General features: G+C 29.5%; 4 protein-coding genes across 14 annotated transcripts; 1 reads left to right on the top strand and 3 right to left on the bottom strand.

The window, feature by feature from the left end:
- Positions 1 to 21: 21 nt before the first annotated feature.
- On the bottom strand, positions 22 to 725 carry LOC130896052 (uncharacterized). Its single transcript, XM_057803829.1, has 2 exons — positions 609 to 725; positions 22 to 554 (listed from the first exon to the last, which is right to left on the bottom strand). Exons 1-2 carry the CDS (start codon positions 679 to 681, stop codon positions 31 to 33), a joined length of 597 nt encoding a protein of 198 aa, XP_057659812.1. The 5' UTR covers positions 682 to 725; the 3' UTR covers positions 22 to 30.
- A 372-nt stretch (positions 726 to 1097) lies between these two features.
- On the top strand, positions 1098 to 2352 carry LOC130895080 (dehydrodolichyl diphosphate synthase complex subunit DHDDS). Its single transcript, XM_057802200.1, has 2 exons — positions 1098 to 1623; positions 1681 to 2352. Exons 1-2 carry the CDS (start codon positions 1357 to 1359, stop codon positions 2281 to 2283), a joined length of 870 nt encoding a protein of 289 aa, XP_057658183.1. The 5' UTR covers positions 1098 to 1356; the 3' UTR covers positions 2284 to 2352.
- Positions 2353 to 3528: 1176 nt separating this feature from the next.
- LOC130895910 (alpha-aminoadipic semialdehyde dehydrogenase) lies at positions 3529 to 6421 on the bottom strand. Its single transcript, XM_057803521.1, has 7 exons — positions 6144 to 6421; positions 5395 to 5829; positions 5119 to 5334; positions 4884 to 5063; positions 4591 to 4773; positions 4317 to 4523; positions 3529 to 3789 (listed from the first exon to the last, which is right to left on the bottom strand). The coding sequence occupies exons 1-7, from the start codon at positions 6312 to 6314 to the stop codon at positions 3577 to 3579; spliced, it is 1605 nt and encodes a 534-aa protein (XP_057659504.1). The 5' UTR covers positions 6315 to 6421; the 3' UTR covers positions 3529 to 3576.
- A 2089-nt stretch (positions 6422 to 8510) lies between these two features.
- LOC130895909 (sodium-independent sulfate anion transporter) lies at positions 8511 to 23517 on the bottom strand. Of its 11 annotated transcripts, XM_057803517.1 has the most exons (11): positions 23394 to 23509; positions 23112 to 23181; positions 14079 to 14243; positions 13125 to 13334; positions 12845 to 13065; positions 11512 to 11686; positions 11128 to 11292; positions 10769 to 11071; positions 8998 to 9296; positions 8670 to 8817; positions 8511 to 8600 (listed from the first exon to the last, which is right to left on the bottom strand). In XM_057803517.1, exons 2-11 carry the CDS (start codon positions 23122 to 23124, stop codon positions 8593 to 8595), a joined length of 1707 nt encoding a protein of 568 aa, XP_057659500.1. In that variant the 5' UTR covers positions 23125 to 23181; positions 23394 to 23509; the 3' UTR covers positions 8511 to 8592. The 11 variants fall into 11 exon arrangements, with proteins under 11 accessions (XP_057659500.1, XP_057659499.1, XP_057659495.1 ...); XM_057803516.1 differs by lacking the exons at positions 23112 to 23181; positions 23394 to 23509 and adding an exon at positions 22558 to 22663; XM_057803512.1 differs by lacking the exons at positions 23112 to 23181; positions 23394 to 23509 and adding an exon at positions 15719 to 15888.
- Positions 23518 to 23892: the final 375 nt, after the last annotated feature.

Here is a 23892-nt window from a genome sequence, read left to right as displayed (position 1 = left end):
GAACACCGGAAAAAATAAGAGACACTCCATTTATTTATTATTTTCATTAACACTATATCCTTTTGAAAATTCCTTCAACTTTTCATAAAATCTGCTAACTTCCTTCTCACTGTGCTTGGTTAAAATATCTATCCTAGAAACTAGACTGTATACACAAAAAGCTACCTTCCAAAATTGTCCTGATTTGATCCTGAAGCTGTAGAGATGCGCGGCTTGTACACAGTTAACCGAAATTTTTTCCAACAACTTTTTCATCGACAATAATCTAATTAATATATAATCTAATAAATTTTTCGAGGGAATATACATTTCTTTTTCTATATTCGTCGGTATGAGTTCTATAAATCGCATTAGATGGAACGAGAGATTTATATCGAGATACACTCTTAAACATTTGCATAGCTTTTCTAAAGTTTTGAAATCTTTTGATGTTCGAAATTTTTGTTTCATACGATACACTATTCTGGATAATACTAAATATTCCGCTTCTAAATGTTTGTTATTATCGAGATAATATTTACATTCCGTACATAAACTAAGAAGGTAATTGAAGTCTGAAATAAATGAATGTTAGGAAAATAATCGATTAAATAGTGAAAAACAATTACCTATATTACTATTTACAGTTTTGTACGTACAAATAGGTGGAAAAGGCAAATACTTTTCATTCCAACTAAACATTTTGTAAGAATATATAGAATCAACTTAAAAACAATTGAAAATTGACATACGACAAATGTTAAGCATGGCATACAACATGATAAAGTGAAAAAAACTATGGATAAAATGAAATCTGTATTATCATTTACTAATAACACATTTCAATAACTAAACATGGAAATAAAGTGTAAAATATCCTTAAATTTCATACAAAACAGTGTATTTATTATGCTGGTAATAGAAGACTTTTTATTTCTAGACATTACATTTATCTATGCTTTCATCACTGGTTACTATACTATTAGATCAGATCGATGGTTATAATAAAGCTAAATTAAAAATGAATTTGTGGCTATAAAATTAATTCATTTACAATTCCGATTTTGATTTTTCTTTCTTGATAACAAATTATATTCATTGCTTGTTGAAACGCTCAAATTAAATACAGACCCGAACTACTTTTAGCTATTGTTGGAACAAACTTTTCAATCGATTACGAACATAAGACGTACCCGAAAAATTAACTGAAGTTAATTTTAGGTTATGTGTATGAATGAAGATATTTAATTTTATTAAAATGTATGTTATTTTGAATTTCTATTTAAGTTATAAAATGCGTGTTTAGTAAAATATTTTTGTAAACGTAGTGAATTTTGAAGATAATCATTAAAATTAACTAACTGAGTAGAAGTGAAAATGTCTTGGGTTGGTTCTAACAACCTAACCGAGTTTCAAAAATTTTGTATCAAAGTTTTAAAATGCGGGCCAGTACCAAATCACATAGCTATCATAATGGATGGCAATAGAAGATACGCTAAAAAAACTAATGTACAAAAAGCAGTAGGTCACTCCAAAGGATTCGAAAAATTGGCAGAATGCCTTCACTGGTGTCGCGAATTGGGAATAAAAGAAGTGACGGTTTATGCGTTTAGTATAGAAAATTTCAAAAGATCACCTGATGAAGTAAGTAATTATCCGTTAACGAATCTTTATAATTAATTCCACATATTTAATATTTAGGTAGATGCTTTGATGGAATTAGCGAAAGAAAAGTTTCGTAAAATTTTCGAAGAGAAAGATAAACTTATGCAAGAAGGTGTTTGCATAAGGGTGATAGGTAATTTATCTTTGCTTCCCGAAGATTTACGAAAACTTATAGCAGAAGCTGCTCTTCTTACTGAAAACAATACGAAAAGTATACTAAATGTAGCGTTTTCTTATACATCTAGGGAAGAAATGACTTACAGTCTTAAAACAATATTACAAGGGATAAAAGATGGTTTAATTGATAACGGTGATGTATCAGAAGAATTAATTTCCAGTTGTTTATATACCCAGTTGAGTAGAAACCCAGAGATATTGATTCGAACCTCGGGAGAAAGCAGACTTAGTGATTTTTTACTCTGGCAAATATCAGACACGGATATATGTTTTACTGATGTCTTGTGGCCAGAGTTTTCAATCTGGCACTTACTAGGCTTTGTATTCAAGTATCAAAGGCAATATAATACAAAAAGCAACGATGTTCTTTCTCCTCATGTACTCGATCACAAAATTCAATCTTTTGTAGAACAAGTTAAAATACAGAGAAGAAAACAGCTAGAGATTTATTCCATGTTATAGATATATTATTGTTACAGTATATTGTGATAATTATTAAAAATATATAATGAATAATAAATAAATAAAATCTAATCCTTTTTTTTTAATATAATTTCTATTTTTGAAATGTAAACAAACCTATTTGAACTACTCTTCTTTTTCGACATCATCTCTTATAACATATGCCCTTCATTTCTTCTTTTTTGAATATATTTGACGTTACGGCAATAGGTGCGTTCGGCAATGCTGTTCGCGGAACAGAAAGCGATTTAAATCACGCGAACATAAGTATATTAAAAAAATTAGGCATAATTAAAACTGATTGATTTTAACTAAATCTTGAGACAAACTCTTCTGCATAACTATGCTCTTCAGATATATGTACTTCCACTTTTTCATTTTGAAATAATTTAATTGATAAACGGTAAAATGTCAAAAGTCAAAACAAGTTTGAGAACTCTCTTTCAAGATTCGGTACAAAGAGATCTTACTGAGAGTGCTTAAAAGTTTATTTAACGGAAAGTGACAGAGCAGTAAGATCAAAATAAAGTGAATTGCCGAACGATACCAAACAGTGAGAGTCATCAGATTCACATAGCCGAACACAGTAAATGATTATTAGGTGATCTAAAAAAACAGATGATTTACGTCAAACTGATGTGAGGTAAGCAACCGACGTTCTCGTATGAACGTAATGTAAGTTTTTCTTGATTTTTTTTCGAGTAATTCGATTGTTTTATTTTCGATTTTATATAGAGATTTAGTCAGAATTCTGTACTTTCTCCACAAGTTTCCTATATATTTCGTTTTCATACTACATTTACCTACACTAAGCACGATACTGAATGATCGAAAAAAAAATAGGTTTCCGTATTTCTTTGAGTAGCAATGCTGTAAGAAAACATTTTGCAACAGAACCGGGAATAATAAGGTCTCAAATTGAACAAATACTCTCACAAACAACACAGACACGGCAAAAGCATTTGTTTACCACATGACTGTCATTTTTAAATCAGCTGATTTTGACAATCCGTTAGATTGAATAAACTTCGAGTGCTCGAAACATAAAATTATATTTAAAATCACTTCATGTAAAAAAATATCTATGATCGCTGTGTCAAAGTAATTTCTCAAGTACATGGCTGTCAAAAATGTAAACATCTTCTACCGGGGTCGTAATATATTTTCTTTGGTAAAGTAAGAAATTTGTGTAAATTATGGAAGCTGATAATGAAAGGATATGTTTGGTATTTCAAAATAAAAACGTTTTTAATATATTTTATTTATTTTCTAAAAAAAAATATATAAAAATCATTATTCAAATTTAATGCCTTGTGCTAGAGGTAGATCTTTGGAATAGTTAATAGTGACAGTGGTTCTTCTCATATATTGTTTCCATGAGTCACTACCGGATTCTCTACCGCCTCCTGTGGCTTTTTCCCCGCCAAAAGCTCCTCCTATTTCCGCTCCAGATGTTGGTATATTCACATTTACTATACCACAATCTGATCCATTAGGACCAATCCACTAGAAGTCAAATATGAACATTGTTTCATGTAAATAATGTATGAAATACAATTTTTTCAATAATAGACACATTTTGCTATGAAATGTCGCAAATGAATCACCGAAAAGTGCCTTAAAAGTTTTTAATCTACTAAAAGAAGAAATAAAGTAACAAAATTTACACATCGCCCTCATATATTGAAGTGAAAACATACTTTCATTCAAAAATACCATAGTCCTAAACAATTGTAAAACGGTGTTCATATTTCAGTGAAATATTTTCAAAAGTTCAATTTACAAGAGAAAAAATCAATATTGAATCAAAAAACAACATTTTTGATATAGTGGAAGGTGAAAGTAATTTTTTTTATACAAAAACTAAAAACTAGTTTCAGTTTACAAGGTAAGAATTGAAATTTTAGAACCAGCGCGATATAATGACTTTAGGAAACCCCTCGTATTACAGGTACTCAATTCAAAGCTTTCAAATGGATAAAAATGTAAGAAAATTGAGAGAACATGATAAAATTTAATTAAATTTCACTTACATGAAGTATATATCCTACATTTTGTGAGAATAAACTCGACGATAATCCTTGTGGAACTTCGTTATTCCATTGAATAGCTTGACCAAAACTATCTGCTTTCAAAACGTATACAATCGGAGCAAAACATTCATTGTGAACTAAGGGATTATCGTGTTGAAGCCCAGTCACAATGGTAGGTTCGACAAAGAACCCAGGTTTATTTAATACCTAGAATATAAAAAAAATAATCATAAATTTAATAAGTTTAATACATAAATAAAAAGTGTTAACTTACATTTCCACCAATTTCGATTTTGCCACCTTGTTTTTTGATTTGATCTATAGTATCCACGTATTTTTGTACAGCTTGTTTGTTGTGAACAGGACCAACAAGTACATTATCATCTAAAGAATCTCCTACTCTATTCAAAACTTGACTATAAGCTTTCTTCAATTTCTCCAAAACCTCTGAATAAACCTAAAAATAAATTTATACATACGTCAATGTCATATATACGTCAACCATAGAACTACAACGTTTATTGATATGACACTGCACCGTCAATCACAGGACAAAATCACAGTTACCTTATCATGTATTATCAGTCTTCTTGTAGTAGTACATCTCTGTCCGGTGGTACCAACGCACGCAAATAAACTAGCCCGTACCACCATATCGACGTTCGCATCTTCCGCTACAATTATGGCGTTATTACCTCCTAGTTCCAATAATACTTTGCCGAATCTCTTTTGAACTTCGATTCCCACCTAAAATACATTATATATGCAAAGAAAATTCTTTACAACGTCGTTTTTTTTTAACCTGTTGTCCAACTTGAGTACTACCGGTGAAAGATAATAATTTAATCCTACTATCAGTCGCCATAGCTTTTCCTATGTTCGCTCCACCGCAACATAAAGTAGCAATAGCTCCGGGTAAGTGATTATTTTCTAAAACGTCTTGTATAATCTTCGTTGTAGCGATTGAAATGAGCGGTGTAGTTTCGGCGCTTTTCCATACCAACGTATCGCCACACACCTAAATAATTATTACCAGTACACTTTAAATTAATTTAGGTATTATTATTATTATTATTACCATAGCTATAGCGCTGTTCCAACCGTATACTGCTATCGGAAAGTTAAAAGCCGAAATGACTCCAACGACTCCGAGCGGAAGCCATTTTTCTAATAGCGCGTGTTTTGGTCTTTCGGACTGTAGAACAGATCCGCCGATAGTTCTGGATAAACCTACCGCGTAATCGCAAATATCCACGTATTCTTGAACCTCCCCTATACCTTCAGGTAAAATCTTTCCCATTTCGAGAGAGACTAATTTTCCCAAAGGTATTAAATTGGCTCTAAGCGCGTTGCCGATTTGTCGTACGATGTCACCTCTTTTCGGTGCCGGTACCTCGACCCAAACATTCCAAGCGTCTTTAGAAGCTTCCACGCACGCTTCGTAATCTGTTATAGAACCTTGTTGAACTTCAGCTATTACTTTACCATTACTGGGACATACTGACTGAATTGTCTATAAAAAAGTATGTCGATATTTCAGATCAACACTGTATAAATACCAATTTAATGTCATTCGGAAATTGAGTAGTGTGAAGTTCGTTCAATTGTTAAGGTTAATCAATCAGTTCTATGGTTTTTCAAATAATTATAAAACGAACGTTTTTTGCTTTGTTGTCACATCTGATAATTTTATGATTTATATTTATGTATATTTAAAACAATTTATTACATTATCACACTATTTTTAAAACTTTGGCAACATATTTTTGTTATTACTATATAATTATATGAATCTGCATTGGGGTTTACTAATATTTTTTTACTTACTGGGCCAGATCCTTTCCAATTACCATCAAAAACACCTAAATTTTTTTCTTTTAATCCCAAATCTTTTAAAAACGAATATTTAGAATCGTTAATAAGATAATTAGAAGTTGCCATGTTTCTAACACTAATAATTTTTTGTAGAAACAACACTTTACGTGAAAGTAGCCTCATAACTGAATAAATTTCTAACCGATGCCGGTTGTCTTATTGGTGAACTTGGATTTATAAGAAGTTATCTAACAGTCTCGTTATCTTTTTATATCGTTATAAGTCACAACCTTTGATATTATATTAGTAAATAAATACAAATCGACTATAGGATAGATTTTTTGTTATCGTTACAAAAAATTATAGAGTTGGGCGCAGAAATAACGGAATATAACAAAATCAAATTTTTATATTCAAATAAAACGTTAAAAGAGCAGCTACAATACTACCACTTACTTTTTTCGGCAATTTTTAATTAAGTGTCTATTAGTTTACTAAAATATTATTCTTTTGCGTCTGCTTATATTTTATTTAAGAAAATGAATACACTGATAATACGTAATAATAATCATGTACGTACGTCTAGAGTATTACGTCATTTTTAAACAACGTTGCCAGACTTCGTAATTATTAGTGAAAATGAATAATTATTTTAGCTCAATTATAATTTATGAATTTGTGAATTTTCTTTAAATAATATGGCAACGTGTGTGGTAATGTAAAATATGATTCTATTATTAGTTCATTTTTCTATTTTTCTTCCGCTCTCACTCTCATTTGAATTGAAGAAAATCGACTGTCACTTTAACTTAAGCTCATAAGGTCAATTATTCTGCAAAATTGAAAAAAAAAAAAATAAAATAGTGACTAAACAAGCGATAGTAGAACTAATAGAGATGGGAACTTTTACTAGCACCTCTGTCAGTTCAAAAATAACCGATTGAGATATTGAAATTTGGGTATATCTGAAGAAAAAAAAAACACAAATAGTTCCATGTGTTAAAAGATCGATTAGTGTGAATTTTTAATTCAACCAAGTATATATTTTGCAGATTTTAATAATTTTTATTTTTCCACAATCCATTTCTTAGTGTAGAAATTATATCATTATATATTAGATGACCTTGAAGTTTTCAAGTGAAGTTTTAAGCATAACATTGTCAATAACAGTATCTAATTAAGACGACCGATAGTCGATCAAAATATTTTCTTTTAATATCGAATTGGACGGTAACAATAAATGGAAAATATACAAAACAGGAGAAAATAATATTGTAAATTCCGTGAAATTTCTTGAACACTGAATCCATTTTGTTAACTATATTTTCACAGATATAATCTGACAGATCTTTTACATAGTTGCCATAGTTAAAATTTTTACTAGCGAATTTAATAATTGAGATAATATCAAGCTTTTTGTATCAGTTTATTTTAATTATTTACTTATTAAAAGTGAAATTTAATCATGTAATAATCTATTTTAAAATCTCTTTCATTCATCTCCTATCTCAAAAGTAATTGAAAATAGCGGCCTATTACGATCTCGTTCTTTTAAAATGTGTTTTAGATCTTGTAATAAGAATTTTACGATGCATTATTATATACACTATATATTATATAAACAATTATAATATATTTTACGCACTAAATTATTTATAAAATTCGAAAATAATTATCTAATTTTAATAATAATAAATCTGACAACATCTAAGTTAAGTCATGAGATCGATAACCCACAGCTGCCAACATATAGATCGTAATTTTCCCTCATACACGAGTATTGATTTCGCTCTCACTTCCTTTATTTAGATTTAGTTCAATGGTTGTGATTATCAGAACATAAAAATCTTTTAAATTAATTATTTCTTTGCACTTACAGTTTGAGATTATATATTTTGTGTAATGCATCGGCTTTGAGTTAAATTTTATTAGTTTAGAAGCCTTTAAATAGCTACAGAAATAAAAACGTATAGTTAATACGTAGCTTTGTGATGATAGGGTAAAAGTCTTTTTAGTCTTGATAAAAAAGAAGATTATACAAGTTATAATACCAGTGTTGTCGGACTTTTTTGATAAAAATTTGTTTCAATTGATAAAAACTCATTATATCAGTGGTAGGTGTGTAATTTTGATTAAAAATATTTTATTTTTTTTATGGCTAACGACGTAGATAATACGAAGACGAATATATCTCAGTTCTGATGCACATTGTGTCAATTTTAAAGCGTCTTCTGATATATTACTTAATATCGTTTAGTGAAAAAAAAAGTAAACGCGGCAACATTGTAAATATGTTTGACAGGCGATGATATTAATATTACGAGGGGCGATTAAAAAATTCTTTATAAAAAATTCCGTAAAAAGTGCAATAAAAAACTATTGGAAGTAATAAATTTTATTATTTGATATACAATAAGAATAAAAAAATTAATCGCATTGAATTCTCGATGGTTTTGTGAAGCTAGGAAGCTGAAACAACAAAAAATGCAAAATTATCCAAAAAAAATCAATAAATCCAGCAAAAACTCACCTACTTACCAATAATTTGTTCCAAACTTTCTTCTTTCACATTCAATCCCAAATCCGAATTTACACCTAAGCAAGTATTTATCACAGTTTTTTTGAAATTCCAAAATATTATATTTTGGTTTCGAATTTGTAATTCGTCTTTGAGCCCATTCAAACTCTAAAAATTCAATCACATAAATAACAAATTCGAGAGAGAAAAAAAATACAGTGGTGCCGGTTGTAAATTTATTTCTTGATAACCCAGAATTATTACCAACAACGAATAACTACAATAATCGGTTAGATTCTTCTTCTTTTTTACCTGGAACAAACTAGAAACTGTTGCAAATGAACTTACCTTGGCTACGGTGGCGTCAATGTTGCCAATATATTCCCCATCGATAATTACCGTACTATTAGGGGACGTACACATACTCAGAATGTATTCTCTCAAATATTCGGCTGAAGTATAATGTAATCCTGATTTGAATTTAACTAAATAATATAACGGGGATATTTCTTCGATTTCAATTTTCGGTCTAGCCGACGAATACAACACGAACACTATATTGACAGCCAGACCTATCAAAATACCGTATTCCAAATTGATGAAGAGGCAACACACCAAAGTCGCCGTTAGAGGTATCAGATCCAATTCTAAAATCAAAAATTCAAACATTACAACCATAAAAACGACGTTGCCAACAACTCTAATTTGTAGGGAAATCGTGGAAATGTGAAACATTGAGGTTATGTACGTATCCGAGGTGTTTTCATCACTAGTGTCATATGCCTTAAGGGTTAAGGGTCAATAAAAAGACAATAGAAAGCTTGGTATTTTCTTATTAATTACATCCTAATGTTATACTTATCAATAAAACAAGAATCGATGAGGCTTTCCCCCCTAATGGTGTGCAGAAGCTTCCCATGGAAGAATTGGGGTTGTAACCCGATAATTACATATTGGGCAGTGGTTTGGGGTACCATAACAACTTTGAACACCTTAAGGAACAATATCACGAAGGTAGGGCTGCACTAGAAGTGATTCTAAATCTCCAAATAGTATCGGAAAGAAAAAACATCACTTAGAATGTTCAATTACTAAAATAATATGATGACCGTACTTGGGGCATGCCTCAGGATGATGTATTGAAAAAATTTACCACGATATTAAGCTGGAATCATAATACCGTACATAACACGAATAGAAATACCATTAAATGGTATACGGATGGACAGCATTTAGAGCTTGGAGCTCCAATATCATAAAATCCAAATTAGTTTGAGATTGCCTGGAAAAATTGAACGAACTATGCAAGAAAAATGAAGTTGGGACATGAAATAGATGATAGGCTTGCTAAAATGGAGGCAAACAAGCCCTTCTGGGGACCCGAAGAGACTGAGACAGGCGAAGCTCTTCCGGAAAACTATAACCATAGAATGTAGAAGTACAAATACTAACGGGAGCCCTATCGGGGCACTGTCGACTCAATAGACACCTGAAGACGTGTGAAACATTACAGAACTCCAGACAACAAGACATGCGGGTATATGACAGGATCACAAAATCCTTTTACTGACCAGTAAACTTTATTTGGGCATTAAAATATATTTCGGAAGCATTATTCAAGCTGAAATATCAAAATAGTTTGTTCGGAACTGAATTTTAATTGATTACAGAGATTTCTACAGAACTTTGCCAATTTTTAGCTGAATTTGAGGAATGCAGGTTCTGAAATGAAGAGAAAAATGATTTATAGAAAACACTCAAGTTTATAGAATTCTATTATTGGAAATAGAGCTGTAGAAGGGACAACTACAAGAACAAGGGAGCATAATAAACCTTTAAAATCAAAATATAAAATTTATATATAACCTAACTGTCAAAAGGAACTAATAAACAGGATAATCTAGTGAAAACAATCCACGAAAATTTTAGTAAACATTGAAAAAATTCAATTACAACAAAATATTCATATTAAATCAGTATAATTGGTAAAATTTCATAGTATATTAAAGAAAAAATTGATATTTATCCAAAATAAGATCAAATTGAAACAATTTTTTCAAATTATTCCATAAAAGAGACAAATATCTGTAAATATTAATAATAAATTATGATTACTTACTTTTAGATTTCCAAAGTAAAATGAACGCTTGAAAATCGCACAAATAATACATAGCGACCATGATAACCCCAGCTAAAGTAGACTTGGGAATGTATTGGAACGTAGAAGTTAAAAATCCCAAAGCAACTAACACCATAATACCGGTAATGATACTACAAGCTGGGGTTTTAGCTCCGGAAGCATTGTTAACTGCTGTTCTAGTAAACGAACCAGTTACTGGCATAGATTGTACAAACGAACCCATTATATTACAAACACCTAACGCTATCATCTCCTGAGTAGCGTCTAATGATTTTCCCTTAGCTGGAAAATGAACGGTTTTAGTAGAAACTTGAAGAAAATTAACGAAAGTTACTTACAAAACGCTTTCGCGATCGCTATGTGTTCTAAAACTGCTATTAAAGGACAAAATATAACTACGGTACCATATTCGGTCATCATATCTTCAAATCTAAATTCGGTACCGTTGAAATTTGTACTGAAAGGTGGTAAAGTAAAAGAGGGTAAACCACCACGAACTTCACCTTGAAATCATATCAAACATCAGTATTATTACACATTGATTTCCATCCCCCCTTTGTAAACTCTTAAATCAACTACCCCTTCAAAATAAATGTCCCCATTAAAAGAAAACTGATTCAAATTAACATTGCGTCTCGTATTAAACAAAAATGACAATATAAGAACATCCTGCAGATGAAAGTTTGAGTTAGGTTTATAAATGAATAGAATTTGAGACTCACCTGTCAACTTAAATGGCATTTGTCCGTATTGTTTGAAAATGTAGGCTACTACGCTACAACACATCACAGCAATGGCGTTACTTGCCAAAGAAAACATAAAAATAATCACCCCGATAATATATCTTTTTCTTGTCCATTCTGGACGTTGTTTTAACGAACCGTATCTTCTTATTTCCTATGTAAAACATAAATATCAACCCCGTAAATAAAAACTTAGCTTAGTACCAAAAACTACAGGAAAAATTTTATCTATCAATCAAAAAATTAGACGTTTAGTTATATTTTTGATAGAAATGAATAAATTTATTCACAAACTCAACAAATTCATCACAAAAAACGTGTTATCATGCATATATATTGATTAATTTAAAATTTTCACTTTTACCCATTAAAATTTTCATAATTACGAGATTATACAAGATAAAATAGATTTTATCACAAAATTCTCTAGAAGAAATATGTATTTAGATAATTGATCATAATTGGTATTGTTTTATAAGAAATATGTAAGATGAAAACCTTAATCGTTGAAAATCGGAAGAGTTTCCTCGAGATTTTGAAGATGCGCAATTTAAAAGATGTTTTTTCACTTTAAATCGAATTGGAAAGTGAACATAACACTATTTATTCTAAAAATATTCCAACTTGAAAGCACTGAATTACATATTACTCAACATTTTCAATTTCAAAAACAAAACTTAAACTTATCTTTTCATAGCGAGAAAAAACTTTTTCACACAGCACACATTATAATATAAAATTAGTGAAATACGAGTTTTAAATTAAAAAAAAACTCCACTTTCACTTTTAAAAGAACAACTAAGATTTTTATTAACAATATCTCATAATTTAGTAACTGTCATTAAATAAAAATGGCGGAATCTGGAAATTTGTAATGTTTGTTAGCAATAATCAAACGATAACTAGTGTTCTTAGTGTGAAATGGGGAACTAAGTGCGACGAAAATAACGCATAGCAAACCCCGAGAATTAAAAAAAGAAGGCAACTAATTGCTTGAATTAATTTAAAGTGTCGGAGTTTTCAGTGTAGTATGATTGAGGGCGCGACGAAGATAGCAGATTATAAAATTTGAATATTAGAAAAAGAGCGCAAATAATCGTTAAAATCGATTTAGTATCCGCCTCAGTATCAACTTATCTAGATAGCGAGAGTGAGAAAGAACATTATGAAATGTGAAGATTAGATAAAGAATGTTGTTATTATTTACTAGTGTCGAGTTACTTATTTGAACGATTGCAGCGTTGTCACATAAATTAATAAAAAATAAACTTTATTGTGATTAAATCCTCGATTCCTATCAGTTAAAACTTACTTTTGCTATAACTAGGAACACTATGACGAAAAATCCCATCAAAGTATCTGCCAATCGGGTTTTTTTGATATTTTCAAAAACCGATATCCAAGCGGTTAGAAAAGTATCCGATTTCCCCGGTATACCTAACAGAGATTTAATTTGAGACGAAGCTATATTGAAAGCAGCCGCTGTAGTAAATCCTGCTATCACAGGGTAAGAAAAAAATTCCACAATAAATCCTGAAAAACGAGCCATTTGTATCACAATTCATAATTGAATTACAACAAATTTTATGTACCTAAATGCAGTAAACCGCATAGAAAAATCAAACATCCCGATAGGAACGTTATCAAAATACCACCGGCAATACCCATACTGGAAACGTAGGGTTGAATCATTAACGCCATTATAGCTGTTGGTCCTATATTGATATCTTTACAACTGCCCAACATGAAATACATGAAACATCCCATAAAACCAGCATAGAGTCCATATTGAGAAGGAAGACCTTCACAAAAAGGTTTATATTATATTTATTTCATACTGAACACACTATTTACACTACCACTACACCAACACACACAATTACACTGTCTGAACCACGTTTCGGTGTCTGAAGACGATAAGTTAGTTATTGAAACGTGGGTCAGACAATGTAATTTGTGATTGTTAATGTAGTGGTAGTGTTAACAGCGTGTTCAGTATGAATATAACTAACAGTTTCAAAAATTTTAATTTAGCAAGTTAAAAAATGCAATACTCAACTAGATACTGATATCTAAATTGATAAAAATTGAAATTATAACAATACAAATGATAAAAATGAAAGTTTTTTACTTCTTAGACCTATTTATATGTTTTTCGTAACGATTTCTCTTGATTTCAGGTCTTTTTTCTATAAAAATCAGTTTAAAATATTTTGCAAAAACCGAAGTACGTCGAAACGTTAATTTTTACATGTTATTTTAAACTGATTTCATAGTAAATAGACTTAAAATTGAGACAAATCATCACGAAAATAATTTTAGTTTTAGATAAGTTTGTTATCCTACATAAAAGTTAATAGGTTGATATTATGAATAAAATTTTGTTCATAACCTTGACTTTGCTGAATAATCTATAGTAATCAATGATTATAACTAAGAAAAAGTAAATCGAGATCTAATTTCATAACAAAACAGAGATAATAAAAACTATTAAATAAAATGAATATAAACTATTTTAAATAAAAGATTCTGAAATAAAAACTTACCCGCTACAATTGCATAAGCGATACCCTGAGGAATTTCTGTTAGAGCAACAGTTATACCAGCTAGAAAATCTTGTGAAAATGTTTGAAAATTGTAAGAGGGCAGCCATGCTAATAATGGAAATCTCTTCTTTATCAGTCGTCTTATATTTGTTGTACCAGATGTTCCTAAAACAATAAATTTCATAAATAATATATTATTCTATTAAACTTTTAGTTATTATAATTACAAGTTACCAAATTAAAGTAGTTTGTCTAGAATGAATTATACATTCCATTATACAACTTTCCGAATACTACGCTTTTATTACGAAGTACTATAGGGTCATAATTGTGAATTATTGGAATATTTTCTTATTTTTCTTATCGTTGTAACAGCTAACATCAACAATCTTTTTGTGTAGATTACTTTATTTAATTTATAACGAAATGTAAACAAACACGTCAATATGGCGTCGATATATGACATATCGCGCTCATCAAAATATTTCCGAACAAGAGAGAGAGAGAGAAATTCTTTATTGTCAAAAAATTGTTTACAATTTTTAGACAAGACCTTGTAAAAAACTAAGAAACTAAACATACGAGTAACTAAATAAAGACACAAATAAAATCTAAGGTATACACAAGAAAACTACAATGAATAACAAATTTACCTTTGAAAATGTATATGTGAAAATTTTTAAAGTAATATATATTACTTGTATCCTAAAATAAAAATGAATAACAACATTAAACCAGTGCGTAGCATGCTCCGAATTAAATATTATTATAATAAAAGTTGTTTAAAAAGTGAATATACCTTCAAATTATTGCGAAGTCAAGTCAACGTTATTCATGACGTCATTACTACCGGTTACGGTACTTGTATATTTCCAAAAACGGACTAACAATTCTAACAGCTGATTGACTTTCCACGGAAATCGATTATCGATCAATATTATCAATGTATTTTAGAAATATTTTTATATGACGTTGTTAAACTATATTTTAATTTGGGTACTGAATTTGATATAGTGTATAAAATAATCTATTTTAAAATTTTCATTAAATCTGAAAACGAGGATTGAAAATAATTTTGTGATATATTGTGAGTTCCTACAGTCAATTTAATAATACGTATAAAATGTGTTTTCAAGTGATGTTAAGTTAGGTGCATTTTAATGTAGATTACGTTTCGAATTAATGCGATTCCATCAAATTGTTGTCTCCAGGTATTTAATAATCATCAGTTAACATGATAGTATGAATTGTATTTCCATGATGAAACCTTACGTATCCAAAAGTAAAAATAAACAATATGATATTTAGTACAACGTATCGATTATCAATTCATATAAATATGGTTTCATAACCTCACATATTTTACTACAAATTTCTGGATTAAAACCAAATTTGCATTGAAAATTGATAACTTTATATTATATGAAAAAGTTTCGTCCCAAACATCAAATATTCTTATCTTTTGCATATGCATTTTTATTAATATTCCCGGTTATGACGAGATTAAATTATTTACACGATTATCAAGTTTTATGGATTATTTTTATCATTGTTATAAAGTTGTGTTACTTTGTAACGAAATAGAATCTTTTAAGGTTTCATTAATTAAAAAATAATGCGATTTTAATGAATAAACTTACGATAATCTCGAAGCAACGACTGATTAACCACATTATCCATTTCTTTAATCATACGACAATAAATAAAAAACAGAAATTTCACTGATATTTTATTAGCATAACCGGCACGTCGTTAGGTGTCAATATTTCTATTGTTAGCTCGACACTACTTCTGTACAATACAACAAATAGATATGGTGGTAGGGATATTTGAGATAAAACAAAAGGTCACCAAAACATTGATACTTACCTTGTATTTTTTTTTGACGAAACTTTAATAAATTGGAAAAATGAACTTACAGGAAAATTTTTTTGATTAATTCGAAAAACTTTTTTACTAAACGTCTTTTTTTGTACGTCATAGTACAGAAAATTTTCGAAATATATACAAATAGTCAAAAAATAATAATTTTAATTTGTTACCAAGCATATTATTAAGCCATTCAACCATAACTGACTTAGTTTTGAATTGTTTATGTTATTTATATCAACGATGCGTACAAGGTTATTCAAAAAAATTGATTACAATTTTTCAAACGTGATTAAACGAGAACAAAATAAAATATTTTAATATATAACTGGAAGACCGTATTTATCAAAGAAGAGCCGATATTTTAGACGAAATATTTGATGTCGTCACTTCCTTTTCGTAAATAGACACTTTTTTTATCTGAAGTTAATGTGAAATGAGATATTTTTAATTCTATTAATGATATACGCCGCCCAGTGGCGTGCATATATTTACATATCTAAATAAAAATCGGTTTCACTTCAAACCGAACATAACACAATTTATTCCAGAAAAATTCCAAAATTAAAAAACTGGATTGCCATTTTCAATTTCAAAGCAAAACATAAACAGACATATTTTCATAAGGAAAAAAACTTTTTCGCACGGCACATATAATACATAATTGGTAAAATACCAGTTTTAAATTAACAAAACTTCACTTTTACTATATTTTACTAACTGTCATTGTTTATATTAAATAAAAATGGCGGAATCTGGAATTTTATAACGTTTGTTACCTATAATCTGACTAGAACTAATGTATTTAGTGTGGAATAGAGCTAACTGCGACGGAGATAACAAATAGCGAAACCCGAGAACTAGAAAAAGAAAGCAATTTGAATTAATTGAAAGTGACGGAGTTTTCAGTGTAGTAAGACCGAGGTCGCAACGAAGATAGCAGATTATAAAATTTTAAAATTAGAAAAAGAGGGCAACTAATTTATCTAGATAAATCGATTGCGATGTTGTCATGTGTTAAGGTTTATACGGTATGGTAATTTTCACTAAAGTAAAACACGACAAAGATAAAGAACATTACGAAATTTGTTGATAAAGAATTTTGTATACCAGAGTCGAGTTACTTAATTGAAAGATTGCAGCATTGTCACGTATATAATAAATAAAATAATCTAATATATAACTCAAAGATCGTATTTATCAAAGAAGAGCCGATAAAATGGCAACAATGAAAATATTTTAGACGAAATATTTGATGTCATCACTTCCTTTTCGTAATTAGACAATTTTTTTTATCTAAAGTTAATGTGAAATTAGATATTTTTAATTCCATTGATGTTATACGCCGCCCATTGGCGTGCATTTTTCTAGATATCTAAAAAAAATTTCTTACTAAAAACAAGTACTAGGTAATAGTAAACTTTTTTTTTAGAAAAAGGATTCAATTTAAATTAGAAACCAACAATTTCACAAATATCATTGTTTTTGGTTTGTATTCAAGTATACATACGTATATAAACATTGTGATTTCAACGTAAATTCCGTACTATTATAATAAATTGAGACATTAGAGCTGAAACGTATTTTGTCACGCCATCTTGACTTACAATTTAAAAGCTAAACAATCGACTAATCTGACGTACTACAGGAAACTATAAAGTTATGTATACGTCAAGATGTATAGAGATGGGAATTTCTGCTAGCACCTTCGAAAATAACCGTTTTCCGAATACAAAGATACCATTTAATGGCGAATATAAAAGAATTTACTTACTAATAAACATTTTACAAAATCGTTCATTGAACAGAGCAACAACTATAATCTCAAATTGATGAAAATCACGGCTTATTTAAAGTACAAAATTGGGTATAAAGTTTATCTACAGAATAAATATTGCAAACACCAATAATGTATGTCTGTATTTTTATTATTATGATCGTATATTAGGTAGATATTACAGGTGTCAATGACCGTTTTCGTAACAATTTTTTATAACCTGAGACATAAAGAAATACATAACGAGATAAAAAAAACATTTTTAGGACTTAGTTATTTATACAGGTGAAATTGAAATAATATTGACAAGAACTATATATAAAAAAGAAGAATCGAACTATGTCTGCTGCTTTATAAGTTATCAGCTACTTTGAAATTCAATTACGTTAAAATCAACTTGTCGAATATACATTATAATTGCAATTTTTTGTCTAAATATATGAAATATAAAGATTTCTTTTAATTTAAGCAAAATTCACGTGGCCAGTAAATATTTCATTATTATAACTCATTACCGTTCAGAGAAAAAATTACTTCCTGGTATATTTGATACAAATAACCGTTGAAGATTTTTATAAGTTTTAAATGATTATTATTTACCTGACCTTAGCCTAATTCAATAAATTGATTGAAAATTTTTATTATTTTAATAACAATATCTATATTTCGACCTAGACTTGTTAATGTCATTTTTTACAGTAATCATTAAATAACGAATAGAGATGTGGAAGACCCTAAAGTTAGTTACAACTTTCATTTAAATAAGTCCGAAGAATATCCAAACAATTGAAAGCTAGTATACTTATTTATTATAATTATATTGATATATCTAAATAATTATTATGAGTATTTTGTTAGTTAAGCTTGAATATTTGCACATTTTAGTTGTGATATAAATCGTCCTCTAATAATTATCTGAGAAACTATGTTACTAAGTTACAAATTCAACCGTCGGCGCTGGCATCTACACAATTTATCCAATACAAATTTGTTACGGGAGATGCGCGTAAATGTGCGCACTTATTCTTTTATAATTAAACGGTTTATTTTGTGGTCATAGGAAAAAAATTAAAAAATAAATTTGTCATTGATGTAGATGATTGAAATGTGATTTATTTTAATCCTTAGATAAATAGTTCAAGTCGATTTTGATAATTAAAAATTGATTGTCTAATGACAGTTTCAATGAAAACGAAACTTTTCCACAAATTTTTATTTTGAATTGTCTCTAGACGATTGTGTATTTACACAAATAATGTTCGTATATAAATAAACATGTTTTTTAACGAAAGTTCGTTGAGTTTGATTTAAAAAATATTTGTCATATAATTTTAAATCGATTATAATATTTCGATTGTATTATGAATGTTTAAAAACTTATTAGTATTCGTAAATTTACATGGTTGCCACTGTTACTACATTCAGTACTAAAATGGGTCAGGTATTTACACGAAATAATCTACTTATTAAACAATGCACGGAATGTTTCAGTAAACATTGGTAGTTATACAGATTTACGAGGTTACAAAAAAGAATATTTATTTTAAGTTTTTTGTATACTAAACAAAGATATTGTTAATGTTATTTGTAATATTTAATAATCAACTTACTCGGTGTTAATAACACTTCAGAACAATTAGAAATCATTTAATACCACTAGATATTTGTTTTATATTATACGTAGCGAATAAATAAGATCTGACTCTACGAAGTCTCGTAATATACCAGTATCATCACGGTGAAAGTAGTTTTCACCGAATTAATTAAATATTACTACAAAAAAATATGATAAAGACTTGAGATGGTTCATTTTTTAATACAATAATTTTTTATATATGGAACGTTCAACTTTTAATAGGTTATACAAGGTTTAGAAATGTCAATAGGAAATATATCCATAGGCGTACTATTACAATAAATTGAAAGATTATAAAAAAATATTTTTCGTTGTACGTAATAATTAAACAATGGAAAATTGATTTTTTAAGATAAATATTTTTCGTTTTCGTCGACTGTAGTGTATGCTACGGCTGCTACTGAGTTACAGGGGCAATAAATACAGAATTTTATACGAAAAACAACATTAAATATATAAGAACAGGAATCATATGGATAATAATTGCCATGACTATTTTCCACAAGTAAAATTTTGAGGTTAGGGCACAAAAATGATGTTGTAGAGTCTCTGTATACAAAATCGAATTGTTATTTCATTTGCTTAGGCACAAATAATTATTTAATGATTAATTTTGTTTTTATTTTTAGAGGAATCTTTACTTATACGACTGTCAAACATAATTAAGGATACAAAATGGCTGTAATTTGTTTAAGGATTCCTCAACGCATGCGCAAATATATTTCGCTGCTTATATTGATTACTTTAGGTCGGGGTCGGGAACTTTTTAAACAATCTTCGTATATAAATTAATCTAATTTCGTAAATATATTCAATGTTATATTTATTTGGAAAAAAAATGAAATTCGCTATCAGGTGACCGCCAGAAATGTCTTCTGATAATAATAAAGACACAGGTCAATGATTATATGAATATTCCGATAATAAAAATAGTTTCATTCATTAAAATGACGTTTTAATTTTTTTATTGACAATATTTTTAACGATTTGATGATGAAAATAAACATAAAAATAATAAAAAATACGAATTGAATAATAATCTTTATTATTTAACCGTTTAACCAAGTATTATTGTGACGAACTCGTCCAGTGACGTAAACCTTGAAGCCGTTCCTGTTCTATCACATTAATAGAAGCTAAAATTCGACGGCAGCGGCGGGAAATTCCCAAAAAGACCTTATACCTTTGATTTTAGGCGAATTATCGTAAATAATGGAAAGAGCGCGCAGAAGTTCGCGTATTCCGAGATGAACAATAATCTTACAACCGCGTAAATCGAAAAGTACCCAGACTATTTAACCGTTTAATCAAGTATTATTGTGACGAACTCGTCCAGTGACGTAAACCTTGAAGCCGTTCCTGTTCTATAACATTAATAGAGGCTAAAATTCGACGGCAGCGGCGGGAAATTCCTAAAAAGACCATTTACTTTTGATTTTAAGCGAATTATAGTAAATAATGGAAAGAGCGCGCAGAAGTTCGCGTATTCCGAGATGAACAATAATCTTACAACCGCGTAAATCGAAAAGTACCCAGACTATTTAACCGTTTAATCAAGTATTATTGTGACGAACTCGTCCAGTGACGTAAACCGTGAAGCCGTTCCTGTTCTATAACATTAATAGAGGCTAAAATTCGACGGCAGCGGCGGGAAATTCCTAAAAAGACCATTTACTTTTGATTTTAAGCGAATTATCGTAAATTATGGAAAGAGCGCGCAGAAGTTCGCGTATTCCGAGATGAACAATAATCTTACAACCGCGTAAATCGAAAAGTACCCAGACTATTTAACCGTTTAATCAAGTATTATTGTGACGAACTCGTCCAGTGACGTAAACCGTGAAGCCGTTCCTGTTCTATAACATTAATAGAGGCTAAAATTCGACGGCAGCGGCGGGAAATTCCTAAAAAGACCATTTACTTTTGATTTTAAGCGAATTATCGTAAATTATGGAAAGAGCGCGCAGAAGTTCGCGTATTCCGAGATGAACAATAATCTTACAACCGCGTAAATCGAAAAGTACCCAGACTATTTAACCGTTTAATCAAGTATTATTGTGACGAACTCGTCCAGTGACGTAAACCGTGAAGCCGTTCCTGTTCTATCACATTAATAGAGGCTAAAATTCGACGGCAGCGGCGGGAAATTCCTAAAAAGACCATTTACTTTTGATTTTAAGCGAATTATAGTAAATAATGGAAAGAGCGCGCAGAAGTTCGCGTATTCCGAGATGAACAATAATCTTACAACCGCGTAAATCGAAAAGTACCCAGACTATTTAACCGTTTAATCAAGTATTATTGTGACGAACTCGTCCAGTGACGTAAACCGTGAAGCCGTTCTTGTTCTATCACATAATAGAAGCTAAAGTTCGACGGCAGCGGCGAGAAATTCCCAAAAAGACCATTTACATTTGTTTTTTTTATATATACAGCTATCAATAGAATCAATTTATAAGAAGGACTTTTTGTTTGTTCACATTCTAGAATCAGAATTATCGAGAAATCGTTGTGTATAAATAGGTGCTTGTTTATCAACGAGTAGTGAATAGTTAAGTCTTGGTAAATAATTTAGTGTAGAGTTAAGTGTTTAGTGCATAGTTTAGTGTTGTGTACAAAGTAAATACGAAACACCGTGGGCGGAAATTCACCCCACCGTTGGAAAACCGTATAAATTTTCATAAATCGTCTTGATTGAGAAAAAATAATGACGTACTTTTTCAAACTCATTTTCTATTTAAATAAACATAAAATCAAAACGATTTATCAAGAAAAAAACCGTAGATAAACTATAGTATTCTATTTGTGGTAATAGTCAACTCACTTAATACTTTTTTTGACCTACTCACCCCTAGTTAAATCATATTCTATTAGTATCCCGCATAAAAACTAATACAGAGCAGAGGGAGGTTCAAAATATGTTAAATCACCCCTAATTAACCCCCCAGTATGGTTTCTAAGGGATACAACTTGGTATAGACGTAAATTACCCCTAATTGTCGTAGTCCCTATGTGGGACACCCTGTATAATATATTCTCACTAGGATATTAAGCGATGGGACTGTTAGTTAGCCGAATCAATTTATAATTACGAATTAACTATAAATTTTTTTTTTTCTAGTTAAAATCGTTAATAAAACAATGGTACAAGAGATAATTTTTTTTTTAGAATTAATTTAGGACAACAATTTACCCACCTCCAGTCAACATTGTCATCCTCAATTACGATTTCGATGCCACCAAATCAACTCGACGCTAGCACCAAACTAACTTGCACATCTCTCTTCACGAACTAAAGCGTACCGAATAAATAAAAAAAAATCACGGTTATCCCAATGAGAATATGATGACCGTGATAGTAATAAGTGAGAAATTTCGCGGAAAAAACTACATGTTTGCATTCAATTATTTACAATTTTTTTTTATAGCGATTATATCGGAATAATATTTATTTAGCGAATTATGTAATCAACAATACGACGATATTAAAATTATCAGAAATTATTTGTTGAAACGATTTTTATTTAATATATGATTAAATAAAAAATTGGTACGCCACTGATAACAATTGAAATTTTATTAACTGTCATAAATAGTTTCGTGTTCGAAACGACGATTTCTTTTACCTACTCATGAAAATAAATCAAATCAATTTCGTTAATACTAAATCAATAGGCTTAAACAAACAACACTAGTTAATCACCTTGTAGAATTTATATTAAGATATTAATACGATTATAAACGTACTGACCTGCTTCTTTCATATTTGACAGCGTTCAATTGGACATCCAGACTGTTCGTTAACAATTTAAGGTTAACACCTTTATTGAGAAAAAAAATTATTTACTTTTCTTATTAATATATAGTATATATAGTAATCGTTTAAATATGAAACAAATTAAGATATCAATAATAAAAAGTATCATTTCTAATAAACAATTTAATTATTATACAATCTATAGTCAATATTATGGAACAATGGGTTAAATTACAAAATTTTGAATGTAGATAATGATTAATAAAAGTGACTAACCTTTTTCTAATTACCGGTTGTTTAAGTCATTGTATTGGTTTTAAAAAATACATTGTTTTTTGAAATGTTTATATTTTCAACTGTAGACATGTTTTCTTAGATCTCACCACTAAATAGAGATGGGAAACTGCGAACGAACTAATAGAAAATATTCGTTCAGTAAAGTGCTTAAAAATCATACATTGTTTCTATTTCTTTGAACTCATCTCAGATTAGTTACGCGACAAAAATATATATAAAGAAAAACGTATTATGATTTCACTCGTAGTAAAAAAATTTGTTTTTGTAAAGAATTTATCATTCTAAAACACACCGTATAAAAAAAATTCTTCAATGTTACTAAAACATTGTATTTTTTATTATATGGAAATAGTATAAATCTGTTTTACTGTTAAATAGATTATAATTGAGTTAACAAGTCGGTGAATAAATTGATAAATTACTCTAGTTATATTTATATGACCTAATAACTAAGCTCATCTCTATTACACAAAAATTG

The sequence above is a fragment of the Diorhabda carinulata genome, chromosome 6, assembly GCF_026250575.1.
Source record: "Diorhabda carinulata isolate Delta chromosome 6, icDioCari1.1, whole genome shotgun sequence".
Taxonomy (NCBI): domain Eukaryota; kingdom Metazoa; phylum Arthropoda; class Insecta; order Coleoptera; family Chrysomelidae; genus Diorhabda; species Diorhabda carinulata.
The sequence above is the reverse complement of the archived record's forward strand: the minus strand, read 5'-3'. Positions and strand labels throughout refer to the sequence as shown.